We start from the raw sequence: 27,992 nt of genomic DNA on the forward strand, positions 1-27,992 counted from the left end.
AGGGGAAATGGTCAGTTTCTATTCTGACAAAATCTTACTATTGCCCATTAGAAAAATCATTGGTGTCTTTCTCATTTCATAGTCAGAAAAATAAAAGCGCCTGCCTGGCAAGCGCAAGGTCGTGAGTTCGGTTCCCGGTACCGGAGAAAAACCAAAAAAAAAAAAAAAAAAAAAAACTCTCCCAACAAAGTTCCTGCTTTAATTCCAGAGCAATAAAGAATAATGCTATTGCCCTTGCCTGGCATTAGATGGCTCCTAGAAGTGAACGATTGAAATGAATTTACCTGAGATCTGAGACCTGAGATCATACCCTATACCATACACCAAATTTCTATAGTTCAATGCAGGACTTCAAACTGCACCCAAAGTAGTTCTTCAAATAACCTTTAACTGTTCTGTCCCCACTTCTCCAACCTACTGTACGCCTCCTTCATCCTTGACCTACACTCCTCTGCAGTTTTCCTCGTTCACTTAGTTAACTCACCCTTTTGCTGTGGTCTGCAGTCATCCCGCGCCTGGGCTGCGCTGGGCAGCTCGATGGTGGAGTAGATGGCACTGTCACTTCTCTCCATCTACCAGGTTTCGCCCGCAGTGGTGACAGTCAGGTGAGAAGGCAGCCCAGTCTCTCAACTGGTAGCAGGAAACTTGACAAAAGCAGAAGTAACTTTTCAGGAAATGATTCGACTTATGGGGCTGCCTATAGAAACTGATATTCAAATTTGTTTAAAAAATTGCTTTACCCTGGACTGCAAAGTGAGACCCTGTCTCAAAAAGACCAAAAAAAATATTGGTGTGCTCAGGCACACTTTCTAGATGCTCATGAAATATGTCTTAAATTAATTGTCAATCTTACTTAATCCTACTGAGCAAGGGGAAACAACGGTTCTTAAATACCACAATTACACACAGTAGGATAAAAATGAAAGGGTCTCGAGCATTAATCTCAGATTTTTTTTTCTATCTGAGAACATAGATGGAGACCAGCACTCAGGAGGCTGAGGCAGGAGGATCGTTGTGAGTTTGAGGCCAGCCTGGGCTACAAAGTGAGCTCAAGGCCAGCCTGAGTTGCATACAAGACCCTGCCTCAAAAACATAAAAAATAAGGAAAGCAAGAAAAAAGAAAATAGATGTAGAGAAAATGGGACTGATTTCACCATTTTGTGAACCTATTGAATGGTGATAAATGACAGAGAAGTAAACCACTGGTGACATATACCTATAATCATGGGAGAGATGGACCATTGCTCAGTGTATTTTGCAAAAACCACATATGCTTGTCCCTCCCCAAAACATTTTTTCAACTGTTCTGTTTACTCTTTTTTTTTGTAAAAAGAACAAAAACAAAACAAAAGACAAAAACAAAACAACACAAAAACTATAAAAATGATACAGAATTTCAGAACAAGATAACAGGAAATCAATACTGTTTGTTGTATTACTTACTGTTATCTTCAAAGTAGTTGCTCAGATTACCAGATATAGGTGTGCAAGATTGATCAAACAATTAAACATTAACTGTTCCTTTCAATAAACCAATAGAAATTAGTAGTACAATATCTTAGCTATCTTGTGTGTGTGTGTGTGTGTGTGTGTGTGTGTGTGTGTGTGTACATTTTTTCCCTTCCTTCTTTCTTTCTTTTCTCTTTTCCCTCATCCCAGTTGTTCTTTCCTATTAGTCAGTTTCTTTCCCTTTCACAGTATCTATTGTACCTTCAGTTTCATTTACTCTTTCAGGTTCTTATGCTAGGGAGACAGTATGGTATTTACATATGCAGGTATGATTTATTTTGCTTATGGCTCTGGTCTCTAGTTGCATCCATTTACCCATAAAAGCCTTGAGTTTATCTTTCTTTACTATTTTTAATTTTTCTTAACCGGGACTCAAACTCACAATCTTGTGCTTGTCAGGTAGATGCTGTGCCATTGAGCTACCTCTTAATACTGTCTGATATTCCATTAATTTTCCTTAATTCTTTCTGCTATTTGCCGCAATTGTTATTGAAAGAACCAAGTATATATTGTATGAAAACATTAAGACCTTTCCCTCTTAGTTCAAATAAATATTATGGTCACTGGGAGGAAATTCACTTTAGACTTAAAGATATACATAGATGGAAAGTGAAGGGGTGTGAAGAGATATTCCATGCAAAAGGGTAACCAAGAGAGCATAAAAGACTATGCTTACATCACATAGAATGTACTTTAAGTCAAAAATTATCTCTGGTGGGGGAAAAGTCATTTATAATGACGAAAGGATCAATTCAACAGAAAAACATAACAATTGTAAGTATATATGCACCCAACATATCAGTATATGAATATATGAAACAAATGTTAAAGGGCTAGGGAAATATCTTAGTGGTAGAGTGCTTGCCTAGACTTCCCTGAACTTAAAACCCCAGTACTGCAAAACAAATTAATTAAATTAAATAAATGTGGACATAGCAAGAGAGAAGTTGACAGCAGTACAATAATGATAGGAGACTGTAATACTTCACTTCAATAATGAAAAGATCATCCAGACAGAAAATTAGTGAATCAACAGCTGACTTGAATATGACAGACCAAATAAACCTAACAGATACATACAGAACTTCCCACCCAACAGATTACTCTTTCTCTAATACAGATCATATTTATGTCACAAAATAAACTTTTTTTTTTTTTTTTTTGGTTTTTCTCCGGTACCGCGAACCGAACTCACGACCTTGCGCTTGCCAGGCAGGCGCTTTTGCCGCTGAGCTAAATCCCCAGCCCCTCAAAATAAACTTTTAGCAATTTTCAAATTATCAAATGATTCCAAGTAACTGTTCTAGCCCCAGTAAAATGAAACTAGAAATTAAGAACAGTAATGAAATGAAAAGACCCACAGTTAGACATCACATTGCTTTTTTAGACAAATGATAGCACATTCTTAACAACTTCTGAGTCAAAAAGGAAATCGAAAGGGAATTTTAAAAATATTTCCAGCCAAAGTTGGATGTGGTGGTACATACCTTCTATCCTGGCACTTGGGAGGCTGAAGCAGGAGGATCATGAGTTCAGCCCAGCCTGACTGCATAGCAAGACCTTGTTTCAAAAACAAAAAGAAACAAACAAACCAAAAAAATTCTGAACAAATGAAAATGATAAATAAAAAAAACCTTATGGGATACAGGAAAAGCAGTACTAAGAGGGAAACTGGTAACAGTAAACATCTATCTTTTAAGAGAAAAAATATTTGAAATAATCTAATTTCTCACCTCGACAAACCAGAAAAGGAAGAAAAACCTAAGTTCAATGTTAGCAGAAGGAAGAAAATACAAGTCAGAGCAGAAAAAAATTGAATACAGACTAGAGAGAATAAAATAGTTAGGAATGAACTCAACCAAAGCAATGACAAATTTATATACTGAAAACTATAACACATTGATAAAAACACTGTGAAAAACAAATGACAAGATATGTTTCAGGAATTAGAAGAATTACTATTGCTAAAATATCCATACTACCTGTGCTACCATTTGTGCTGCCACAACAAAATGGCTGAGACTAGGTACTTTATAAGAATGGAAATTTATTTCTCACAGTTCTGAAGCTAAAAGTAAAAACTCAGAGTGCCCACATGCTTGGTGTCTAATGAAACCATCTTGCTTCCAAGGTGGGCCCTGGTAACAGTGTTTTCTAGAGCAAACAAATTAGGTATGTCCTCACATAGCAGACGTCAGAAGGGCAAAGGGGACTACTGAGTTTCTCCCAGGCCTTTATAAGGCCACGAATCCCACTCAAGATGGTCAGCCCTCATTTCCTAATTAAGAGGCCCCACCTCTTAACACTCACTGGCAATTAGGTTTCAACATATGCATTACAGGGGACACACTCAGACCATAGCACTACCCAAAGAGATCTACAGATTCAACAGTCTTTACCAACATCCCAATGACATTTTTATAGAAATACGAAAAATAATCTCAGGAATTATAGGGAACAGAATTTTTATATCCCAGGCTGGGATTACAGGCATGCGCCACCAAACTGGATTTTGTTTTTTGTGTTGTTTTTTGCAGTGCTCATGAAAGCCAGTTTGCACCGAGCTATCTCTGCCCGCTTTCTTCATGATTTTGTCTTGGTAGATTGTATGTGTCTAGGAATTTGTGTATTTCTTCCAAGTTATCTAAATTTGTTGGCTGATATTACTTTCTCATGATGGTCTGTATGTTGGTGATAAGAGTTGCAACATCTCCTCTTTCATTTCTGCTCGTATATATTTAATTACTTTCTCTTTTTTTCCAGTTTAGCTAAGGGTTTGGTGATTTTATCTTTTCAAAGACTAACATTTAGGGATTTTTCCTATTGTTTGTCTAGACTCTATTTTAATTATTCTTGCTGTGATCTTTATAATTTCCTTTCTTCAACTAATGTTGCATTAATCTGATCTTTTTCTAGTTCTTTCAAGTATAATGTAGCTTTCTGTTGCATGTTTGTGTGCACACTTGGGATTAAACCTAGGACTGTGCACACTCTAAGCACATAATCTGTCAGTGAGCTACACCCCCAACCCATCTTCCTTTTTGGCACAGACATTTATCATTATAAACTTCCCCCTCTTGTGACTGGTTTTGCTGAATCCCATAGGTTTTCACATACTGTGTTTCTCTTTTCATTAGTCTCAAAAGATTTTTATATTTCCTTCTATGACCCATTGGTTCTTCAGGCACATGTTGTTTGATTTCCACATATTTGTATATTTTGGGAGATTTCTTCTGTTACTGGTTTTTACTTTCATGGCATTGTGATCAAAAAAAGATACTTCATATTATTTCAGTCTTTCTAAATATGTGAAGATTTGTTTGTAGCCTAATGGGATTTGCCCTAGAGAAGGTTTCATGTACATTTGAGAAGAATGCATATTCTGTTGATATTGAATGGAATGGTCTATATATGGGTATTAGGTTCATTTAATGTAAAATGTTGTTTTTCTTTTATTCAATCACTAATCTTTTAGAAATATATTTTAAAACAATAAATGTCTTATACATATATTTACATTTTCTAATGTCTTTCATTCTCTTATATAAATCTAAACTTCTACTTTGTATAATTTTCCTTCTGGCAGGACTTCTCTTAATATGTCTGTTTTGTTTTTTGTTTTTATGGTTTTGGAGATTCAACCCTGGCCCTCTCACATGCTAGGCGAGCATTCAACTACTGTGCTACAGTCCCTTATTTATCTTTTAGTGATCTGTTGCAACGAAGTCTCTCAATTTTTGTTTATGTGGGAAAAAGTCATGTGCCTCCACCTCTTAAAGGTAGTTTTGTGTGTGTACAACTCTTAGTTAATAGGGTTTCCAATATCCCTTTCAGTACTTTGAAAATGTCTCATTTCTTCTGGCTTACATAGTTCCTGATGTGAAGTACGCCACTGTAATTTTGCTGGCTGTTTTGGTTTGTTTGTTTACTTGCTTGCTTGCTTGTTTTTTGAGACAGAGCTTCACTACATAGTTCAGGCTGACCTCAAACTTGCAGCTATGCTCCTGACTCAGCATCCCGAGTGCTGGAACTATAGGTGAACACCACCACACCCAACTGTTGCTGACTGTTTTTAAGATGGTCTGTTCATTACTACTTTTAAGCAGCTTGATAATAACATAGTTTGCGTGACTTTTCTCACATTTCTTCTGCTTGATATAGATTGAATATCCTTTGATCTCTGAATTTATAGTTTATGGTTTTCAACATATGTGGGAAAATTTTACCAAACATGTTTTTTGTCTTGAAACCCTAAATATACATGTGTTAGATGGATTGATCGACATTGTATCATAGGTCACTGAAGCTCTGATCTTTTGTAGAGAGATCTCTATGTATTTTTCTTTCTTTTTTCTTGTTTTTGAGGGGGAGGCAGTTGAAACTATGGGGTCTCATTAGGTAGTTCAGACTGGCCTTGAACTCCCTGTGTAGCCCAGGCTGGCCTTTAACTCATGGATACTTCTGCCTCAGCCACCCAAGTACTGTAATCACAGGCATGCACTACCACCCCAGACTTTTCCATGTGTTTATTTTGGAAATTTTAAAATTATTTATATATTCTTGAGTTAATTAATCTTTCCTGGGGGCTGGGGATTTAGCTCAGCGGCAAAAGCGCCTGCCTGGCAAGTGCAAGGTCGTGAGTTCGTTTCCCGGTACCGGAGAAAAACCAAAAAAAAAAAAAAAAATCTTTCCTTAGGCAGTTTCTAACCTATTGTTGATCCCATTCAGTATATTCATTTCATTCCATTTAGTTTATCATTTCTGATATATTTATAAACTAGATGTGGTGGCACAGGCCTGTAATCCCAGCACTTAGGAGGCTAAGCCAGGAGGATCGTTATGAGTTCAAGACCCATCTGGGCTACAAAGTGAGCTGAAGATTAGCCTGAACTGAAGATTAGTGAGACCCAGTCTCAAAAAAAAAAAAAAAAAAAAGATATATTTATTATTTCTCAAAGTGTGCTTGGGTTATTTTAAAATATATTCCATTCTTTATTTATACTTAAAATGTACCAATAAAAATCATTTTCTTTGAAAAAATATATATCCCACCTTTCTCTTCATCATGTTCAACTTTATCCTCTGATTGTATGGAGCATATGTACAATAGCTATTTTAACATCCTTTCTGACAATTCTATCATCATTGTCATCTCTGGGTCTGTTTCTTTTGATTTTTGTTTTTCTTGTAAATATGGAAATATGGATCATATTTATCTCCTCTGTTGTATGCCTGCCAATTTTTTATTGAAGATTTGTGAATTGCTTTTAGGTGCTTTTAGGTGCTAAATTTTATTGCATCTTTTTTTAATTGTTAGCATTTGATATGAAACACAAGCTATTTGGAATTGGATTAATCCTTTTGACACTTTTTATCTAGAACTGTGAAGACTCAGAGTTTTTAAGCTACTTCCACTAACTTATCAAGCTTTGTGAATATTATCCAAAGACACAAAACTCCTGGGTCAAAGGGAAAGAACATTATTATTACCAAAGTAGCAAGTAACATGAGATTCATGTTTGCCTTGGGTTTTCCTGTCTCCTAAGTCTCACAAGAGCATCATGAACAAGGCTAGATGGATGCCATGCAACCCGTGGGTCTGCCCCATACCTGAGTGCCCTTAAGTCAAAGGCATTTGGCTTAGTTACTTTCTTCATCCCTGAGACATAATTCCTGATTCCCCAACTTAAAGGAGGAAAAGTGTGTTTTGGCTCATGGTCTGTAGAGGTTTCAATCCATAACTGATTGGCTCCAAGGCGGGGCTGAATGGCAGAGAAGAAATAGCTCATGGAGTGGCAGACAGGAAGCAGGGAGTGATCAAGGGAGGAAGGAAAGAGACAGACCCTTCTAGGTCATACCCTCAGTGACCACCTCCTCTATCCAGGCCTCACCTCCCAACATCACAGTTAGCTATAAACCTATCAGTGGATGAATCCAGTGATGATTATCACATCCCAATGACCCAGTCACCTGTCAAAAGCCTCATCTGTGATCACATGAGGATTTTGGGGGACACCTAGATATGAACTGAAACAGCATCTGAATCTCTTAAGGTGCACTACAAACAATCTGCTTTTTTTTTTTTTTTTTTTTTTTTTTGGTCCTGGGAATTAAACTCAGGACCTTGCACTTGCCAGATAGACACTATGCCACTGAGCTATATCCCCAGCCCACAATCTGCTTTTTGTCCCAAAGGAGACATTATTATACTGGGCAACAAACAAATCTGCCCTTGGAATTATTTCTAATTCCAAGGCCGTTTACTACAAAGTATCCCTGATAAGAGAGCCTAAAACAAAACCTCTGTTGGTAGCTGTGCTTGCAATGTGAGAGACCAGTGAAGAACCGTGCCCCACCATTTTAATACTTTATTAGTGTTTTACATAAGCTTCGTGCTAACTTGGACCATCTACTGAAGCAAAAATATCTTCTCAGAACTAACATCTAAAATCCATAAGAGAACTTTCGGGGCTAGGGATATAGCTGTGGCATAAGCGCCTGCCTGGCAAGCGCAAGGTCCTGAGTTCGATCCCTGGTACAGCAAAAAAAAAAGAATGTCCATAGGAGAACTTTCTAGTTTGGCAGGTGAAAACGATTTCAGCCTGTATGAGATCTAGGGGTTATTCTACCTACTCCTTTGGGTTGACCCAGCTCTGTTCACAGCCGAGATTTTAGAAGATCCCTCTCTACTTACCTAAGGCTTGCTGTGTGCGTTTCTCTTCTCTTCAGCACTCTGACCAACAAATTCTAGATGCCTTAATCTTCTCAGACTCCAAATTCTCTTTTCCAACATCAGTAAAATAGACTGGCTCTGTTGGGATGCCCTCTTCCTGCACTGCACTCTGGATATTCTCTCTATGCCGTTAGAAGGGAGAATAAATAAATAAGCATCATAAATTATGCCAGGCATGGTAGTGCATGCCTGTAATCCCAGCACTCAGGAGGCTGAGGCAGCAGTATTGTCGTGAGTTCGCGACCAGCCTGGGCTGCAAGGTGAGCTCAAGGCCAGCCTGAACTGCATAGTGAGACCCTGTCTCAAAAAGATAATAAATAAATAAATAAATAAATAAATAAATAAATAAACACCTTGTTATTTGCCTTCTCTCAGAAATCATGTCCTGCACTGCTTGTTTTCCAGTTCAAAATACCAGTATTTCATGTATTTTTCCAGTTTCCTAATTGCACACCATGAGTCAACTCGATCCTAGTTATACCATCATAATCAGAAGCAGAAGTCTGAAAGAAAGAAATTAAACTACCAGACAACATCATTACTTATCTGTCAAATGCTAACAAATCTATGAAGCAACTGCCAAAATAAGTAATTTTAGAAACAATACAGGACACAAGGTAGCAATAGAAAATCAACTACATTTCTACATATTGCCAGCAAACACTTGTAAAATAAATTTTCACACTTACTTACAAAGGTATCAAAATTAAGTACCAAGGAATAAATGTAACAAGAGACAGGGAAGCCCTTTACACTAAAAAGTTAGAAGTCATTGCTGAGACAAATTAACTAAGACCTAAATAGAGTTGTGCCTACATTGTTAAAGTGTCAGTGTACCCCAAATTTATCTCTGTATTCCCACCTGTCCCAACTGTAATCCTAGCAGGATTTTTCATAGAAAATTGACAGGTTAACTCTAAAATGTACACGAAAATGCAAAGGGGCTAGACTATCCAAAACAATCTTGAAAAGATAAAGAAGACTTATAGTACTTTTCTTTAGTATGTACACAACTAGAAGAATCAAAACATTGTATTCATAGCATAATGATTAACAAAGGTATCAATGAAACTGAATTAAGTCCAAAAATAGTACTACATGTTTATAACCAATTGATTTTTGATAAAACATTTAGGGGAGAAAGTCAAGTCAATAAATGTGACTGGAAGAATTATATATTTACTGGAAAAGAAAAAAATGAACCAATTCAATATACATGAAAATTAATTCAAAATAGATTGAAGATACAACATACTAGATAAAATTTGAAGAGTTTTTAGAAGAAAACACAGATATAATCCAAATACCTGTCAAAAACAGAAGGTATAAACAAAGTGAGGAATATTCATCCAATACAGTACCCAACCAAAAACAAAAAACCCGTGACTGATATATGCAAAAACAGAATTTCATAGATATCATGGTGAGCAAAAGAAATCAAATAGTGCAAAAAGTACATAGTAGATAATTCAATTTCCATGAAGTTCTAGAATAGACCAAACTAATCTACAGTAAAAAAATGAAAATAGTTGCCTGTAGAACAGGAGCAACAAGTGGAAATGGGCATGAGAAAAATTGGGGGGTAATAAAAATCTTGCAAATAGGATGGTAACTGTTATGATGCGTTTGACAAAATTCATTGAATTAGATACTTACGAGTTGTACTTTAAGGTTTATAAATTTTAACTCAGCATTACTCAACATATAAAAGGTATACTGAAACGGTATATTACCCTATTAATATGCACAATGTTTATGCCTTTATGAAACAATTAAACAATGATTTCAAAGTTAAAAAGACTGAACTGTCTCAGTCAGTCCCCTGAGGATAATTAGCATATAGCAGGTGGTCTAAACTACTGCTGAGTGTGTAAACGGGCTTTAACAGCACGCAAGCCACATCGCTTTTCCTGTGGGCTTCTGTGTACAGTAACTACTGTGGCGATCATGCCTGCCTGTTACGGATGTCTGGACTGGACAGAGAGGAGCAGATCCCATAGTCTTTCTCACTTGGGCCCCTTTCTGGATTGTTCCGTCTGCACCCAACAGGGAATGCTGCAGGAAAGCCTGGGGGCGCTGCGCAAACAGGCTGAACTCGTTGGACATTATAATACTGTTCCTTGAGGGTTTATTCTGTCCCTGATCGGATGAGAAGCCCCACAGAGCACTGTCTACTGTTTTTCTTGGTGTTCTTTTTGACCTTATTACTTTTCTGGAATGATCTAGTTTTGCCAATAGTGAAATTAGAAAAAAATTTCATGCTATTATATTCATTTCCTGCGCTCGCTTCAGCAGCACATATACTAAAATAAATTCACTTCTTTATATTTTCATTTCAAAAATTAATTTTACCTCAGCAACCAAACACAGGACTTCAAACAAATATGAAATGCTAATGAGTAAGCTTGCTTTACACAGTGCTATCATTTATCAGTTATAAAACTACTGACTGTGTTTTCTTTTGTGTGAACAAATGTATACAGCAATTATATGAACTATAACAGGAACCCAAGTGACCTGTGGATATGATTTTCTAACTGTGCTGAGAGGGATTAAAGCAATAACACAACTTATAATAAGATATTGGCTTTTCATTTCCATTTTCCACCAAACTCCATGGAGAAATGCCTGATTCTAGGGTACAAATTTGTGTTTTAATAAATATTTGTTGTATATACTTAAGGCATACATGTTTTGATATCCATATGCTATTGATTACTATACTTAAGCAAATTAACATTGTTATCATCTCAGGTTGTAGTTCTTTGTCTTTCTCTCTCTCCCTCCCTCCCCGCTTTCTTTCCCTCATGGTAAGAGGACCTAAAATCTACTCTCACAACAAATTACCGGTATACAATACAAACTACAAACCCATGGGCATTGTAACCTAGTTCTTCATCCTATAGAACTGCAGCTTTGAACCCCTTGACCTACATCCTCTCATTTCCTCCACTCACCCTCGGTAACCACCTTTTCACTGTGTAATGTTTTTAGATTGATCTTTACGACATCGCATACAAGTGAGATCATGCAGTATTTCTCTTTCTGTGCCTGACATGTATCTCCTAATAGGATGCCCTCCAGTTCACCCATGTTGAAAAGCATGAAATAAGCACAGAGCATCTTACGTGCCTGGTGGATATTCAAAAGGATAAAGGATCCGACATAAAAAGGCTGCCACTGGCTGTTCAGTAGCGGCCTACAGCCTCCAAAAGCAATTTTCTTGCCTCCTCAGTGGGCGTGCATGTGCTTGTGGCAGGAACCACACCCTCTCTTCAGAGGTTTGCTCTGACCTTGTGGTCGGGGTAAGGAGCATTTCCTTTAAGTTTTTAAGGTACTTCCTTAATAATTCTTCAGCCTTAGAGGTAATAACTGCTTTATGTATTTGCTATCTCTGTGTGAGCATCCTTTTATCTCTTTCATTTTTTATCATCTCTTACTAAAAACAATTCTTTGTTGATCTACTGGAAATTGAACTAGGACCTTGGCACCAAGCTGCATTCCCAGCCCTTTTTTAATTTTCTGAGGCAGGGTCTCATAAAGTCACTAAATTACTCAGTCTGGGCTCAGAGCGCTGGGACTAAAGGTATGTGCTGCCATGACCAGCTGAAAACAAATTTTTATATTAATTTTTTCCTGTTAAGAGGAAACAAAAAGCAAACCCAAAATGTGAGGAAAAATTCTACAAAATAAGTGGCTTATAGTCTTCAAAATTTCAATGTCAAATAAAAATGAACAGCTATGTGCATTCTGTAACTCTGGCTTGACTCCTGCATTTAAGGAATGGAAAGTAAAGTAACTATAAAAAGTATTTACAGGGCTGGAGATTTAGCTCAGTGGTACAGTGCCTTCCTGGCAAGTGCAAGGTCATGGGTTCGATTCCCGGTACAAGAAAAAAAAAATTATTTACTAGAACAATTGATGTAACTTTGATAATAGACTATAGATTACATAATAATATTGTATCAATGTTACAGTTCCTAATTTTGATAATTGCACAGTGCTAATGTAAGAGAATATCATTGTTCTTAGGAAATATACCTTCATGTATTTAGTGGTAATGAGAAACTTTTAAATTGTTCAAAATAAACAAATGTGGAAGGTGGAAAAGATGGAACCAGAGAGTAATACAGTAAATGGGGTGACATATGCACAAACAGTGAATCTAGGTAAAGTGTACACAAGACATCTTTGTATTATTTTTGCATTTCTTTCATATAAGTATTAAACTATAGTATAACTGAAAGTTACCAAAAACCAAAAATCTATTTAGTCCTTGAAATATGTCAAACACGGTCATTTTGAAAGGCATCAATTAAAAAATTCCAATGAAAATCTGACTCAAGATGGCAAATCAAATACGTGCCTATCAGGACTGAGGACCTACCAAATAAATTCCAAAAGATCCCTGAGGAGATCAGAAACTGTAAGCAGGAAGGATGTGTTTAGCAGTGAAACCAGAGCAAAATCTGCTAACACAAAGAAGGGTGTCAGGTCAATCCTAGGTCTTGTAAAAAAAAAGAAACTAAAATGCAAGAAGGTGTCAGGAGGTTCAATAAGCCCAGTCCAATGAGGCTTTCAGCTCACAGTCAACAATTTTTGCTCAGAACAAGAACCTTGATCTATGTTCTAAGGTGGAAGTCCAAACACAAAAGGCACCCAGAATGGGCACGGAGGCCCTAGTCACAAGGAAGTAACCCAGGTTATTTGTAAATGATAGGGAAGGAATCCCAGCTCTACCTCCACTCCAACAGAAGACAAATTTGAATTCACCTACATTTGAATTCAACAAATGAACATCAGTTCTAGAATGGATGTTCACTGTAACAGGGAATTTTGTCTCTATTCTCTATCCTCAGAAAACAATTTTTTTTTTTTATACTGGGGATTGAACTCAGGGCCTTTGCACTAAGATGTATCTCCAGCCTTTTTTATTTTGAGGTAGACTCTCACTAAGTTGCCAAGTAGCCCACCCAGGGCTCAAACCTGCAATCTTCCTTTCCTCTGCCTCTCACCAGTGTTGGCACATGCCACCTCACCTGACTTATCCTCAAAATTTATAGTGGTGTTTGGCACATAGTAATTGCTTAGTAAACATTTGTTGAACGAATTGATAAAAGCAAGACAGAAATAACGCAAATGGCTGAAAACAATGGCATTAGTTTGGTAGCAATCTGTAAAGCTATACCATGAAACTGTTTAAAGGTTTATTGGGGGAGAGGGGTACTAGTTCAGCTGTAGAATATCTAGCATGCCCTAGGCCTAGGGTTCAATCCCTGGTGTCAATAAAGAAAGAAAAAGCTTCTTTGTAAAGTTAATCATATAAAGAAATATTTGACATTGTTTTGGGTTTTTTATTGGGTTTTTTGGTGGTTGGTTGGTTGGTTGGTTGGTTGGTTTTGTAGCGCTGGGAATTGTACACAGGGCCTTCACACTGAATTACATCCCCAGAACTTTTTTTGAGACAGTGTGTGGCTAAATCACTAAGCTGCCCTAGGCTGGGTTCAAATTTGAATTTGCCATCTTTCTGCCTCCTGACATGGTGAACTAGCACACGTTAAAATTTTTTAAAAGGAAGTAACTGGCCCGGAATATAGCTTAACAGCACAAGCACCCTGAGTTCGATTCCCAGGATCAAAAAAAAAAAAAAAAAAAAGGAAGTAACTATACGCATGAAGAAAATACACAACTATGTGATGAATAGGTATGTGATTTTGTTTTGTTGTTGTGTTTTCTATCTAACATTACTTTTTTTTTTTTTTTTTTTTTTTTTTTTTTTTTTTTTTTTCTAACCTTTTTTTTTTTTTTTTTTTTTTTTTTTTTGGTTTTTTGGTTTTTTCCGGTACCGAGAATCGCGCGAGGTCGTGAGCTTGCCAGGCAGGCGCTGTGTCGCTGAGCTAAATCCCCAGCCCCCTCTAACATTACTTTTATTAAAATGAAAATATTTTAATTTTTTCACTCACCAACCCAGATATAATTACTACCTAGATTGAACTGAATATACCAATTAATAAACAAATGTAGAACAACACATAGTCAGTATGATCCGCTGCTTGAGTGCCTGGATTCTGGAAACTATCTGCCTAAATTTAAACACTAACCCTATAATTCAATAGCTGTGGACTAAGTTACATACTTTGCCTGGATCTGCTTTATTCATCTGTAAAATTGGGTACGATTCTTCCTCGTCAGGCTGGTGTGAGGATTAAGTAAATTAATACTAATTTCATAGCACTTCCACAAGTGCCTAAGTGCCAGGCATCACTTCTGGTTATCATTATGACTAGGTTCCAAGCACTGCACTAGCGCTGAAGGAGAGCAGGAAAATGGTCCCTGTAGAGACAAGGCGGGTCACACAGACAAGAATAAAAGCTACCGCAAAATGAAAACAAGCTAAAGCCAGGCGACAAGCAAGCATAAAGCGAGCATTAGGAGGAATGACTAATTTTGCAGAGTAGATCCAAGAAGTTATAGCAGCAGTAGTATTTGAAACAAGGTCAGCAGGGCTTCAACAAAGTGGCTAGTGAAACATAAGAGGACCCCAAAAGACCTTACCGAAGGAACAAAGGGAGCAACTGCTTGTTCCCCAAAACGTCAGAAATGCAGACGGGATAAGGGAGCCGAGGGTGCGGGAGCAACCTCTGGAAAACAGAAGCGGTTGCAAAGTATGTTTATCAAGCAAAATGCCCTAGGACAGGACCTAGCCATGATAATAGCGACAACACACTCACAAGGTACTACACTATTAAAAGGAAATAATGAACACGAGTGTCCTTAAGAAAGCCAGGATTCCATCGACCCCATCACTGCACTGTCCTTGCAGCTGCCAACTTTAGACAAACTGAATCTGAGCCACAGACTGATCAACAGCGTCTCCCGCAGGCCGCGGAGGACCTGTGCACGCGCCGGTCTCGCACCAGTGTGAGAACTACAACTCCCAGAGAGCCTGCATTTCCGCTTCCGCCGTCACCCCCACTTCCGCTCTCCACCTTAACCAATCAGAAGCTGACCTGGCGCGTGACCCTGGGGGCGCTGAGGCGCTAGTGCCCAGAACTGCGGAGCAGGAGTGTGGGTTCCATTGGTAGAGAGGCGACCAGAAAAGAAAAAAACTAAACTTGACCATCTTCGTAGTGATTGGAGTTGATGGGCAGAGGCGGAGCGAAAAGCAAAGAGATCCTGGCCAATCGGTGTCTGAAGTGGTCGGGGAGCCCGGGAAGGGAACGCGGGCCGAGGGCTGTGCGTTCACCTGCCGCGGGGTCTGGTGGGAGGAGCGCTCGCCGGCCTCCGCGCTTCCTGTTTCCGGTTCCCGGAGTCGGGCACGGCGAAGCCCTGCGAGAGCGCCGGCGTCTGACACGAGCTGTGGGACTGCGGTCTGCGGCTGGCCGCTGGTGGCCCCAGCTCCGGCTCTCAGAGGGACATTCGCCCGGGCGTTCTGCCTCTTGGCTTCTCGGTTTGCCCGCGACACGTGAGTCCGAGGGGCGTGGAGGCGGCTGTGGGCAGGGCGCGCTCCTGTGACTGGAGCGAGCGGGCTGGGGGCGGCAGTCAGACCGCCAGGGCGTGAGGCGCGAGGCCCTCCAGAGCCCGAGGGGAGCCGTGCGACGTCGGGGAGGCAGGACGCGTGGTCCCCAGCGTGGAGTTCTCCTTTGAGGTCCTCGTAGTTATCGAAAGACTTTAGGGTTGCATCGTGAAACGGGGTTAAGCGGCATCGCTTAGGCAAGGTATGGCATCTTCAGACAGTTGGAAAGTGGCATTTTCCAACATCGTGGAGGAGTTTCGAGGGGATTGTCAGCGTGGTGTGGAGAAAAGTAACAGAGGGGTTGCATCGTGTTCCTCGCAGGGAGCTTCCGCTTTGGGACGTGGAATTAATCTAAGGCGCCTTCGCTCTCTCAGCTTCGGGCATTTTGGCCAAGTGGAGCTGCTCTTCTGAAAGGTCAGGCTGCTGGAGGAAAAGGATAAGGAATCAGAAATGAACAGCGGGAAGAAAGAGGAAATTCCACTGAAAGCTGGAAAATGGCCACCAGTCTGGAGGGGTGGGGAAGTGATAGATAATTTCTCAGAGGTCCAGAAATGTAAGCTGCTTCCTAAGGCCTGCCTTGGTCAGGGACATCCCAATAACGGATCTGTCATCCCAAATAGATCTGTCTGTAGAATAAGAAAATCAGACTGGGCTTTTTTAAGATTATAAAATCTCACTCTTTGTTCCCAAAAGTACGTGCCTTAAGAATCGAATTCTGGGGCTGGGGATTTAGCTCAGCGGCAAAAGCGCCTGCCTGGCATGCGCAAGGTCGTGAGTTCGGTTCGCGGTACCGGAGAAAAACCAAAAAAAAAAAAAAAAAAAAGAATCGAATTGTACTGTATTAAAAAGCAACTACCCGTCCCTTGGATTTCATAATCTTCCTAACTGTACCCCTGTGCTTCAGTTTTCCACCACATACTTTTTTCAGTGAATCATTCAAGTTGTCCCAGTAACTGCTTACATGTTGTAATTTGTATAACTTAGAGCAGGTAACTTCACTTGTTATTTAAGTAACTCTGTAAACATCACAGTTACTCCTCACCTTTACAGTGGGAAAAATGATGCCCATTTTTGGGTTGTGAAAATTAACAAACATATTAAAGCACCATGTATGATACCACCCTGTATGATAGAGAAGCAGCTTAATTTAGAGCCAAACCTTAGGCAGGAAAAAGAAAGTATAAGTTTATTCTCATCCTAACTTTTTAAACTAATAAGCAAATAAAAGATAGTTCAACTCAGCTGATGCTGATTGCACAGTATTTACTTCTTTGTCCCCTCCCAAATAAGGAACTAATTTTGAGGCCAAAGAACATAGCATTCTGTGTGAGCATACCTCCAGCAACTGCTCCTTGGGGTGGGGAGGGCTCTTGAAAACCCAAAAAGTTAGCACTTTAAATTAGGTTCTGAGACCATAAGGAAACTGGCACGCTAAATTAGTCTAGTATAAGGAGTTTCCTATTCTTTTAGTGAATCAGCTAGTCAAGTTGTGTATTGAATAGCAAGTCAGTTTAGGGAACATCGCTGCTTCAGCTCTGAGTTCTTTATTCCACCTCCTATTCACTCAACTGTGTGAGGAGTCACTTCCCCTCCTTGCTTTTTCAGAAAAAGAAAAAAAGTGGAGACTGGGCGTGGTGGTGCATGTCTGTAATCCCAGCACTCAGGAGGCTGAAGCAGAAGGATTGCTGCAAGTTCGAGGCCAGCCTGGGCTACATAGTGAGTTGAAGGCCAGCCTGAACTACATAGTGAGACCCTGTCTCAAAAAACAAACCAAAAAAGAAAGTGGGGACACCACAGCTTTGGTTACCTACTTTCATCTTCCAGAAACTAAGAGGAAAGAAGATATATGCAGTATATCATGTAAACGTAGGCCATAAGCTCTGGAGCCCAAGTATCTGGCTTACTGCCATAGCTGTGCTTGTTTTCTTAGCCATTAAACACGGTCAGTAATTGTAAGGATTAGTTAGTTAATATATGTTAAGTGCTTCACTCAATGCCTGAGTAAAGGTTGTCTTTCTGAAATGTTTCCCACTTGTGTGGTTTTGGTGCTTGAAGTATGTCGTGGGGTCTTTAATTTCTTGGCTAGTTGTGATTATTCTGTGGAAATGCTTTATTAGTAGTGAATTGATGTTTAGGGTACATGAAGTCAGATAAATTCTCAGGCATTTGTTGCTGTAACCAAGTGTAGAAAAATAGAAGGTCTAATAATAAGCTTGTATAGGGGAGAAAAGAAAGTATTCAGGGTTCAGGGTAGGAATTTCCATTTTTCCCATCTTCAGTGAGAAAATTTTGGAAGAATTAAACTTTGTATCAGAAAAATTAGTGATATTGTTATGAAATTTAAAAGTAGCTGTGGACTGGAGGATCATTAATACCTGAGTGAAAATTTTTGCAAGAATAAATCACTGTGTTCTGGGTCTGAAGATAAGTTAGAGGAGAGAAATAGTTTGAGAAATAGCTATCACTCCATTTTTAGAGCTGTACAAGGAACAGGTGAACCCAGAGTTGTCATCAATTTGGAGAATATAAAGATAATTGTACCTCAAGTTCCCTCTGATGAATGTGATCATTATGTGTATCTAAATTGTACCAATAAGCTTAATTTTTAAAAAAGTAGTTGTACCTACTAGAAATCTAGAAGTCCTTGAGATTTGTGACTTGCAGAAGCTAAGGTGGGTTTTGGAAGCCTTTTTCAGACCACTCATTTTGACCAAATGAACTTTCTTCCTGTAACTCAGATGATCGAATGATTTTTCAGAGATGAAACATCAGAGTAAATAAATGTCATATTTTAGGTGCTGTGGGTAATTTACCTCTATTTGGGGTGAATGTAACCAAAGATCATTAGATACTGTTGAATATTGATATGAGAAGTTAGAAGCCAGAAATTCAAATTTCTATATTTTACATCTTTCTTAATAATTTCCAGCTAGAGTATTCAGAAATCTATTTAAATTGTAGTTGGAGTATTTTCTTTGGAAAGGCCACTAAACTGAGCTTTATTTATGAGCTAGTGTTAAATTTTGAATAATGATGCTAGCTAAATAGATGCACGTGGAGACCATACTCTTACGTGAAATAAATCAGACACACGTGTATAAATACCACATTGTTTCTCTGGTGTGAGAAACTGAAAGTGTAAATAAGGACCAAAATATATAATAGATACTAGGAAATAGGAAGAAAATGTTCAAATGGAAAAGGAAACTAGGGAGGGGTAATGAAAGGAAGGGAAAAAATGGAAACAAAGCTTTTGTGAATAAGGGGGAGTGGGGTTGAAGGGAAGGTGTGGGAATGGGGAAAAAAAGAATCAAGTTATATCATGTACAGGTACAAATTCCCTATGATGAATGTGATCATTATGTATACCTAAGAGTCATTTTCTTTGAAAAAAAAGTTTTTTAAATATAAGGAGGGGAAGAGGGGTTGAAGGGAGGGTAGGGGAATGGGAAAAAAAAGAAGTTATATCATGTACAGTTACAGATTCCCTGTAATGAATGTGATCATTATGTATACCTAAAATGTAACAATAAACTTAATTTTAAAAAATCTTTGAATAATGAGATTTGGCAGTCTAACTTTTCACCAAACAGGAAAGAGGTAAGGATAGTTGCACAGGTTATCAATATTTAAGTAACTCTTATTCTTTCCTCTTTTCCTTCTTACTCCCGTAGTTTGTTTTGAAGGATTCATCTGTAAATCAGACTAAAAGTTACGTATGTGGGTATCCTGCTGCAGGTGTTCTTGGCACGGAGATACTAAAATGTATGTTACATATGCCAAAAGAATTATACTTTCAAATTAACAAAATACCATTCATTTATTACACATTCATATGCTTTATTTCTTTTCCTTTTTTCCTACTCACACCCATCCTTCCCAACACATACTCCCTTCCAAAAGGATGTTCCCCTTCTGTAGCTACTGGAGGACTGGATTGCTGCTATTGCTACTCCTGGCTGTGGCAGTGAGAGAATCCCTGCAGGCTGAAGAAAAAACTTGTGACTTGGTGGGAGAAAAGGATAAAGAGTCAAAGAAAGAGTTGGCTCTACTGACAAGGCTGAAACCATTGTATAACAAAAGGTAAATGAGAAGAACCTTAAAGGGTTTGAGAAACTATATTGAAGAATTTTTTTCTTCTTTTTACTTACTAAGTTTCAGTTTAATATGAAGGGAATACTTGTGTAGTAAACTTCTCCAGGAGGTGTGTTCTAATCTGCTCTTGAATAATACAGTGGAATTTCGGGCTTAACTTACTACCGAAATCTTGAGTTACAATGCAAATACGGGCTGCTTGTGCGGCTATAAACAAAGACTTGCAACGTCAGAAAAGTGAATGTAGGCATACATAAGCATCAGTCTGAAGCCAGATGCACATGTTTGTGAACATGATTTCAGTCAGTGCTTTATATATAAATTGCTATGATTACTGCTACCAGAATGGCCCCCAGAAAGCTAGAAAAGAAGCTAAGGAAGAAAGGGAAAGTAAAAAACCAATCACAATCAAAAAAAGAAGGAAATTGTGGAGAGATGTGAGAGTGGCTTTTGTGTGACCAGTCATGCTAACATTTATAGCATGTTGAAATCCACCGTCTCAACCATCTTACAGAGAAAAGATTTGTATAAGGAAGCTAGTGTTGCTAAAGGCATTACTCAGTCATGATCAACAGTATTAGATGAGATAGGCTGTTACTTTGGAGGGGGATTTTGGTACCAGGAATCAAACTCAGAACCTTGCTCTTGCCAGGCAGGCACTGTGCCACTGAGCTATATCCCCGGCAAGATAGGCTATTACTGTATTAGGGTGGGTAAACAGAAGACAGATGGCAGGTTATAGCCTATCTCAGTGTATAATTTGTGAGAAAGCTAGGACTTTCTATAAATGCAGATCTCAAAGGATAATCCATCAACAAGTGATAATAGTGAAATATTTCATGCCAGTAAGGGGTAGTTTCACAATTTTAAAACAAGAACTGGGGTTCATAAAGTAACGAGGCATAGTAAAGCAGCCAGTGCTGGTAAAAGGGCTGCTAAAAATTATATAAACCACTTTGAAATGATGACACAGAAATGACTTTTGCTCTCATCATGAAACTGGCTGTTCCTGGAAGAAAATGCCCACTAGAACATACATTACCCAGGAAGAGAAGAAAATGCCAGGCCACAAGCATGAAGGATAGGCTAACCGTATTGCTATGTGCCCATGCCTAATGCTGACCTCAAGTTAAAGCCTATTTTAGTTTTTCACTCTGAGACCCCTAGAGTGTTCAGAAAACACAGTCAGGAAGAATAGGCTGGGGATGGGCTGAGGATTTAGCTCAGCAGCACAGCGCCTGCCTGGTAAGCACAAGGTCGTGAGTTCGATTCCCGGTACTGGAAAAAAAAAATAGGCTAGGGTGATGTAGACATCTAATGCAAAAGCCTGAGTTACAAGAGTACTTTCTTTTGAATGTATCAGAGAGGCTTTCTGTCCTACTGTTAAGAAATATCTAGAGGACAAAGGCTTATCACTGAAGGATCTCCTCATCATGGACAGTGCTTCTGCTCACCCACAAGATTTGGAAGAAGAATTGGCTGAAGAATTCCCATGACCCTCAGTCAAGTTCCTCCTACCTAACTAATGCAACTCTTCTATTGCAGCCTATGGACCAGCAGGTTGTAGCTAACTTTAAGAAGCTATACACCAAGGAACTATTCTGAAATCCTACCAGGTGGTTTTAGATAGAGATTTAACCCTTAAAGAGTTCTGGAAGGAACATTACAACAGCCTTTCCTGTGTGGGATTGAGAAATCCTGGTCCAGTCTCTCTAAAGACACTGAGATCGGGAAGAAAGGGCGGCCTACAGTTATAAAGCAGAAAAACTTTGAAAGCTGTGTAGAGGAGCCTGAGCCTTCATTTGACCCTTGTGGTTGATGACATTGTCACTGTGTCAGAGTCCATAGGCTTGCAGGTAGACAGTAGTGAGGAACTGGTAGAGGAACACTCAGAGAAATTGTCTACAAACATTTATAAAGACCCACCCAGAGAAAAAGCCACTCGTTCCATCACTTGCTTAATGACAGTGTCATGTCATATTGTAGAACAGGCAAAAGACATATACAGACCACTTTAGACCAGCTTTTAATTATGAAAAGGTTGGGACTTTGTGAGCCAGAGCAGATCCTGGTGGACTACACAGACCAAGGAGAAAAAGGATACCAGAGAGCCAGATTGCTGATTTTCCTATGGAAGGGGACTCTCCTTCCAAACAAAAACCACCTTCCATTTCTTCCTTCCTGCAAGTCAGAAATACCAATTTGAATGGTGAGTACAGTATAAAATTTGTTTCTGGTAAACTAGACACATTTTATAACTTTTTGGTGACAGCACTAGGAAACTTATTGGTGTTTCTGGTAAATTACACACATTATACAACCATTTTTTATTATGAAAAGGTTAGTTAAGGGGTGCTTTGGAGTGTTCAGAACACATGAGTATTTCCATCATTTCTAATGAGGAAGCGAGACGTTATAGCCAGCCTTCATAAACGTATTGAGTTTGTAAGTCAAGGATCCACTGTATTAGGTTTATTTGGCTATAACACCTCGCTGTCCTCAATGCTGTAGACAGGATCTCATCCCAGTTTTTAATAGCAGCGTCTTACTTTCAGAGAAGATTGGACTCTAGTAGAAATTTAAGCATTGCTTAATACCTCCATATCATAGTGGTTTGTGAGCATTAAATCAACATGTTTAAGCTTATACATGTTGTTATTAATGCCAGCTAGTTAAATCTGAAGGTGATCCTTAAGAAACATGGGGCTACTTGACAAACAAGGACCCTTGCTGTTGGAAAAATAATCACTAAGACTCATGTAAGCCTAAAGTAGGCATTCTACAAATATCTAGAATATTCAGCTGTTTTGGGTGGTACATCTTAATCATTCGTCATCAACAATTAGGATTGTCTGTTAGGGTCATCAGTATCTCATAGTTCAACAAATGCTGTTCACTGTTACATTTAGCCACGATGTCAGATAAATAAGTCAAGCACATTTTGTTTTTGTTACCCTCAAAAGAAGAGAGGGAGGCTAGGTTTTCTTAAGGCTGATAGCTAGTAACTGTCCTCTTCCTCTCTTTCTGCTTTTCTTCACAGCTTCGAAAGCACTGTAGGCCAAGGCTCTGACACATACATGTACATATTCCGGGTGTGCCGGGAAGCCGGCAACCACAGCTCTGGAGCAGGCCTGGTGCAGATCAACAAGAGCAGTGGGAAAGAGACGGTGGTGGGAAGGCTCAATGAGACGCATGTCTTCAACGGAAGTAAGACCGCTATTGACTAATCCCATGTTGGTCCTCTGACAGTTCTATATGGCTTGGCCTGTTGTAGTCTATTTAGTGTATCACATGCTCTACAGACTCCCAGGTGCACATGTGCTCTGCAGCTACACTCAGGACACATACACATTGGAACACAGTGGACAGATTCATGGGAAATGCAAAATCTAGCCAGAATGTATAGTCTGGAGTCCTTTATTCACACAAGTATTTCATGAGTTCCACACCATACACCATGCTTTTCATCAGATTAACCACTTTTCCAGTTAAATTTTAAGAAATGAAGCTTTTTTGCAAACCAATCCATCTATAAGAAATTTCTCACCAGTGTGCTGTGGAGTTCTTTCTCAGAAGCAGTAAAATCATTTTGCTGGAAAGGATTACATGGTGCAGTCTGATTCCCTCCAAAAAGCACGTAAATTAATTACCCAGTGTAGGTATACTCCTGTGAATAATGCACTAAAATACTATTCAGAGTTGGGGCTGGGATCAGACGAGTGGGTTTTTGCTCCAGCCTATCCTATTTCCTAGTCCTATGACTGAATAATCATTTCATCTTTCAATTTGACTTTCTCATATGCAAACTCACCTCACATGGTTGCTCAATCATGTGATATTGGCAAAAGAACTTTGAACACAGTAAATACTTAAAAAGTAAGTGTATTCCCATCTCAAAAAATTACCTACTTTGAATTTATCTATGGCCAATTTAAAATGATGGGCTCCTCCCTGCTGCCTAGCAATTACGTGCAGCTGCTTCTTTTGTTGTTACCAGGTATTTGGAAAATGTGAATCAGTATTAAGCTATGGATCATAATTGTATTTATATTATTAGTTGCCTGACCCTTAATGTGGAAAGTTATGATTGTTCTTAATCTAAGTGTCTGCTTCTTAGTTGTCTTACAGTAGCACAAAGCATTGGTAAAGGAGCAAGTTTTAGCTTCACGTGTCTGGTATGCAAAGCAGTCTGATTCCTTCATTCCACTCTTGCCATACCCAGCGCTGCCTCACTTTCCCCTCCACCCCATAGTGCTATCTTCCTTGTCCCTCCTCAGGTAATTGGATCATGCTGATCTATAAAGGGGGTGATGAATATGACAGCCACTGTGGCAAGGAGCAGCGCCGTGCAGTGGTGATGATCTCTTGCAATCGACGCACCCTAGCGGTGAGCCCCCGGGGGTATCTAAGCCCGTGGAAACAGATTACAAGAGCTGACCTGAGGCAGGAGAGAATACCTGGAAGGGACAGGATACATGGGGTGGAGAAACACGAGAAAACTAGCACCATTTTTCCCTGTGTCAGACACCCACCTTCTGTGAAATTAGGCTGCTGAGCCAAGAGAATGTTTTTCAGGTTTTTCTTTTGTTGGATAGAAGTCAGAAGAAAAGATTTTACCACATAAGTATTGTGTTTTGCCCTTTCATCCTCAGGACAACTTTACCCCTGTGTCTGAGGAGCGAGGCAAAGTCCAAGATTGTTTCTACCTCTTTGAGATGGATAGCAGTTTAGCCTGTTCCCAAGAAGTCTCCCACCTCAGTGTGGGTTCTATCTTACTTGTCACGTGAGTACTCTTCTCATTAGTACAAGCCCTCCTTTAGCTCTTTAAAGGCAGTAATAATTTTGTGGTATATGGATACAAGTTGATGTGTGCATGTTATATTAAATCAGGAGATTTGACTGGAAATGACTATGCAGGTTTAATGAAATTAGATTTAATGTTGTTTTTGTTTTTCTGAATTTTTTTTTAGTTCTTTTGTTTGTTTTTTTAGGCAGGAACTGGCTATGTAGTGCAGGCTGGCCTTGAACTCACTCAGTAGCCCAGGCTGGTCTTGAACTCAGGGCAGTCCTCCTGCCTCAGCCTCCTAAGTTCTGAGATTACAGGTGTGCACTAGCATGCCTAGCACATTAATGTTTATGCCCCGTAAACATTTGCATTTAGAGTTGCCCCCCGGAGCAGTTCCAAATGATATCCCACTTGATCATTAGAATGGTGGAGAAATGGAATTACACGTCTAATGGCTGTTACTCTTAGCTGATAAATTTACAGTGGCTCACATTTTTTTAGACCTTAATTTCTGTCAGCCTGACAAAAATCTTAAGCTGATTTTCTAAGGAAGCTTCCCCCTTTTTCTCTTTTTGTTCCTTTTTCACAGAATGTAGCCAACATTGAATTGTAGAGGCTATCCTTAGTTATCTGAGTTTCACTGCTCAGTTTTTTTGTTGTTCTTTGGGGTTTGGGTTTGGGTTTTGTCTTGTTTTTTGTTTGAGACTAAGATCTTGCTCTGATGTCCAGGCTGGCCTTGAACTTGTAATGTTCTGCCTAAGCTCCCCAAATGGCTGAGACTGCAGGCATGTGCCACCACACCTGGCTTTAGTTTTTAAGAACACATATCTTTTTCTCTCTACAGATTTGCATCACTGGTTGCTGTCTACATCATTGGGGGTTTCTTATATCAGCGATTAGTGGTGGGAGCAAAAGGAATGGAGCAGTTTCCCCACTTAGCCTTCTGGCAGGACCTTGGCAACCTGGTAGCAGTAAGTAACAAGGCCACTGGCTAGGTAACCAGTCATCTGGTTTAGTCAGAAGATGGGACAAAGGACATTTAGTGCCAGTGCCACAGAAGCCCCAACCAGTCAGTACAGTTGGTTTTCCTGGTATAAGGTGGCATTTCTGGGTGGAAGATCAGTAGTCAACATAACGCGTCCCCCCAAACCAATTTAGTTGTTAGGAGGGTCTAGGTGAGAAATGATGGCCTATTAGTCTGCTTTCCCATGGCTGAACATGCTACCCAACACAGCTTAAAGGAAAGGCATAATAGAGCTCATGGTTTGGGGTAACTTAATCCAGTCATCTGGCCCCAAGACAAACCTCATGGTGAAAAGTCTGCTGGAGCAAAGCTGCTTGCCTCCTGGTACCCTGTGAGCAGAGCAGGGGAGCAAAGTCAAGGTGAGGGACCATCCATAACATCCAGGCCACACTTCCATGACCCACTGGACACACTCAGGAGCACGTTCTAATGGGCTAGGTGTTTCTCAACCCAAATGACACATCAGGATTAATCATCACGTGGCTGATTAGAAGGAGCTTTGTTTCCTCTAAATTGAATTCAAGCTAGTCCTTGTATTTTGGGGGGTTTCTCTTTATTGTTTGTAGAATTTTTCTAGTTTTGTTTTGTTTTTTGAGGCAGGGTGTTGCCATGTAGTTGAGGCTTACCTCCAACGCACCATGTAGCCCAGGCTGGCCTCAAACTCACGATCCTCCTGTCTCAGCCTCCTAAGTGCTAGGATTACAGGCCTGTGCCACCACACCCCGCTCGAGAAAAAGTTGTCAGATTCTTAGAACATAAATATGCTTCGACCTACCCTAAAATAGAATATCCATAATTACCATTTTTTTGCTTTCTTTCCCCTACAGGATGGCTGTGACTTTGTATGCCGTTCTAAGCCCCGCAATGTGCCTGCTGCCTACCGAGGTGTAGGAGATGACCAGCTGGGGGAGCAGTCGGAAGAAAGGGACGATCATTTATTACCGATGTGATCGTACTTGAATGTCCAGCCTCTTGTCTCCCAGACCAAAGCATACTCAGCCAGGTTTCTCATGCACCTCCTCCCCTCACTTCACCTTGCCCTTAATAGCACCTTGCTTTCCAGTTTGCTTTGCATTTGCATCGTCTTCTCACTTCCTGCCCTCTGTGCTCCTGGTTTTGTTTTCTAGAGGTACAGTTAGAAGACAGAGGTAGCAGGGCCTAGCAAACAGGCTACTGCACTATGGCTACCAGAAGGTACAAGACCAGTAATGTGGGCAAAAGGGTCACTGGCCCTGTCTTTTTAAACACATTATCACAAGTTTTTGAGACACTGGATTTAATTAAAAAAAAAAAAATCAAAGGAACATTATTTATACAGGCCTGATGGCTTTCATGCTGTAACTCTACCCTACAGTAGTCTCCATGAGAACCTGGATGTACATAATTTCTTGCTGCTTGAAACTGCTTTGCAGTGATTACTTGGTTGCAGTCTAAGTACTCCCATTTGGTCTGAGCCTGGAGATGTTCTAAACTTCGATTCGGATAGGAAAAATGTGAGACTTCTCAATTACAGAATTGTAAGATACCATACTTGTGGGCCTTGGGTTGACTCTGGGGCTGGAATTGGGGCTTGGGTTGCGGTCTTTTGGTAAATGCCTAACCCAGCAATCCAGTCCTTCAGTAAGATAGTTGAGACCACCTCCTGTGCTCCAGAGGTTCCAGGACAGGGCAGTATGTTTACTTTGTGGTGGGTTTTCTTCTGGCATCTCTCTCCCATTTGTAGTAGAAACTGGTAAAGCTGTTCTTACCCTCTACAGTGTTTCTAAACACATTCTGCACTTTTTCCACTGGCATGTGGTTTTGCTTTTTCCTCCCAGCCTTCTGGAAAGGAGTTGGAAGCAGAAATGGGACATGCAGGCTCTGCAATCCTCTGCTGTGGCTGCAGAGGCTGCTGCAGCTCCTGTCCCTGCTGCTGGCTCAGGGAAGTGTGTCTTGCCCACGTTTGTGGGAAGTTTTTAATCCTCTGATGCTTCTGTCTTTCTGTGTAGGCCATGTACCTAGAATCCCAGGCTGATCTTCCTATAATAGTGAACCCTGGGTCACTAAAGAGTAACATGGCTCCACTGGACACCAGAAGGATGGAATTAATAGGCAGGGGCCTTTTATAAGCCTTTAGAGAAGAAAATGAAATTCTTACACCTTTGGACTTTTCGATACTATTGGAATGGTTTTGTGGGATTTTTCCATTCTTTCTGAATAGGAAAACTGATGTTATAATAGCATCTCCTTTATTTGCGCCCTTCCCCCATATCCTGGTGTTTTGAAATGAAAAAAGAAATACACCACTTTTTGTACAAAAACACTTAATGATTAAAAAAACATAAAAGAT

At 39.7% G+C, this 27,992-nt stretch overlaps 3 protein-coding genes and 1 long non-coding RNA gene across 8 annotated transcripts in view; 1 reads left to right on the forward strand and 3 right to left on the reverse strand.

Moving 5' to 3' along the window:
* Positions 1–3,038, reverse strand: part of Klrg1 (killer cell lectin-like receptor subfamily G, member 1) — a 12,609-nt gene extending 9,571 nt beyond the window's left edge. For both annotated transcript variants that reach the window (XM_005378893.2, XM_005378892.2), the window contains exons 1-2: positions 2,997–3,038; positions 485–644 (exon numbers count right to left, since the gene is read on the reverse strand). In XM_005378893.2, the coding sequence (XP_005378950.1) occupies positions 485–572 (88 nt within the window). In that variant the 5' untranslated portion in view covers positions 573–644; positions 2,997–3,038. The remainder of the gene's footprint in view (positions 1–484; positions 645–2,996) is intronic.
* Positions 3,031–11,477, reverse strand: LOC106147941. Its single transcript, XR_001232979.1, has 3 exons — positions 8,596–11,477; positions 8,204–8,364; positions 3,031–3,069 (listed from the first exon to the last, which is right to left on the reverse strand). It is a non-coding gene; the product is annotated as an uncharacterized LOC106147941 (long non-coding RNA).
* A 3,048-nt stretch (positions 11,478–14,525) lies between these two features.
* On the reverse strand, positions 14,526–16,827 carry LOC106147901. The gene is made up of 4 exons (XM_013511290.1): positions 16,801–16,827; positions 15,253–15,911; positions 14,798–14,883; positions 14,526–14,575 (listed from the first exon to the last, which is right to left on the reverse strand). The coding sequence occupies exons 1-4, from the start codon at positions 16,825–16,827 to the stop codon at positions 14,526–14,528; spliced, it is 822 nt and encodes a 273-aa protein (XP_013366744.1).
* On the forward strand, positions 15,617–27,991 carry M6pr (mannose-6-phosphate receptor (cation dependent)). Of its 4 annotated transcripts, XM_005378895.2 has the most exons (9): positions 15,617–15,707; positions 16,080–16,172; positions 19,433–19,523; positions 19,662–19,841; positions 22,894–23,060; positions 24,131–24,240; positions 24,506–24,636; positions 25,484–25,610; positions 26,491–27,991. In XM_005378895.2, exons 3-9 carry the CDS (start codon positions 19,477–19,479, stop codon positions 26,611–26,613), a joined length of 885 nt encoding a protein of 294 aa, XP_005378952.1. In that variant the 5' UTR covers positions 15,617–15,707; positions 16,080–16,172; positions 19,433–19,476; the 3' UTR covers positions 26,614–27,991. The 4 variants fall into 4 exon arrangements, with proteins under 4 accessions (XP_005378952.1, XP_005378951.1, XP_013366909.1 ...); XM_005378894.1 differs by lacking the exon at positions 16,080–16,172; XM_013511454.1 differs by lacking the exons at positions 15,617–15,707; positions 16,080–16,172 and adding an exon at positions 17,456–17,474.
* The last annotated feature ends 1 nt before the right edge of the window (position 27,992 follows it).

This window comes from Chinchilla lanigera, unplaced genomic scaffold, assembly GCF_000276665.1.
Source record: "Chinchilla lanigera isolate Chin_1 unplaced genomic scaffold, ChiLan1.0 scaffold00012, whole genome shotgun sequence".
Taxonomy (NCBI): Eukaryota; Metazoa; Chordata; class Mammalia; order Rodentia; family Chinchillidae; genus Chinchilla; species Chinchilla lanigera.

Excerpts from the sequence above, each read along its gene's own strand:
- LOC106147901 (XM_013511290.1), bottom strand. The coding sequence starts at position 16,827 with ATGGGCATCATTTTTCCCACTGTAAAG. Across the intron at positions 14,884-15,252 it reads CCCCCAGGGTCACGCGCCAG|AGGTTGCTCCCGCACCCTCG; the intron begins GTCAGCTTCTGA and ends TCTGTTTTCCAG. Across the intron at positions 14,576-14,797 it reads TTGCTCCCTTTGTTCCTTCG|GGACCATTTTCCTGCTCTCC; the intron begins GTAAGGTCTTTT and ends TTGTCTCTACAG.
- M6pr (XM_005378895.2), top strand. The coding sequence starts at position 19,477 with ATGTGGGTATCCTGCTGCAGGTGTTCTTGGCACGGAGATACTAAAAT. Across the intron at positions 24,637-25,483 it reads GGTTCTATCTTACTTGTCAC|ATTTGCATCACTGGTTGCTG; the intron begins GTGAGTACTCTT and ends TTCTCTCTACAG. Across the intron at positions 25,611-26,490 it reads ACCTTGGCAACCTGGTAGCA|GATGGCTGTGACTTTGTATG; the intron begins GTAAGTAACAAG and ends TTTCCCCTACAG.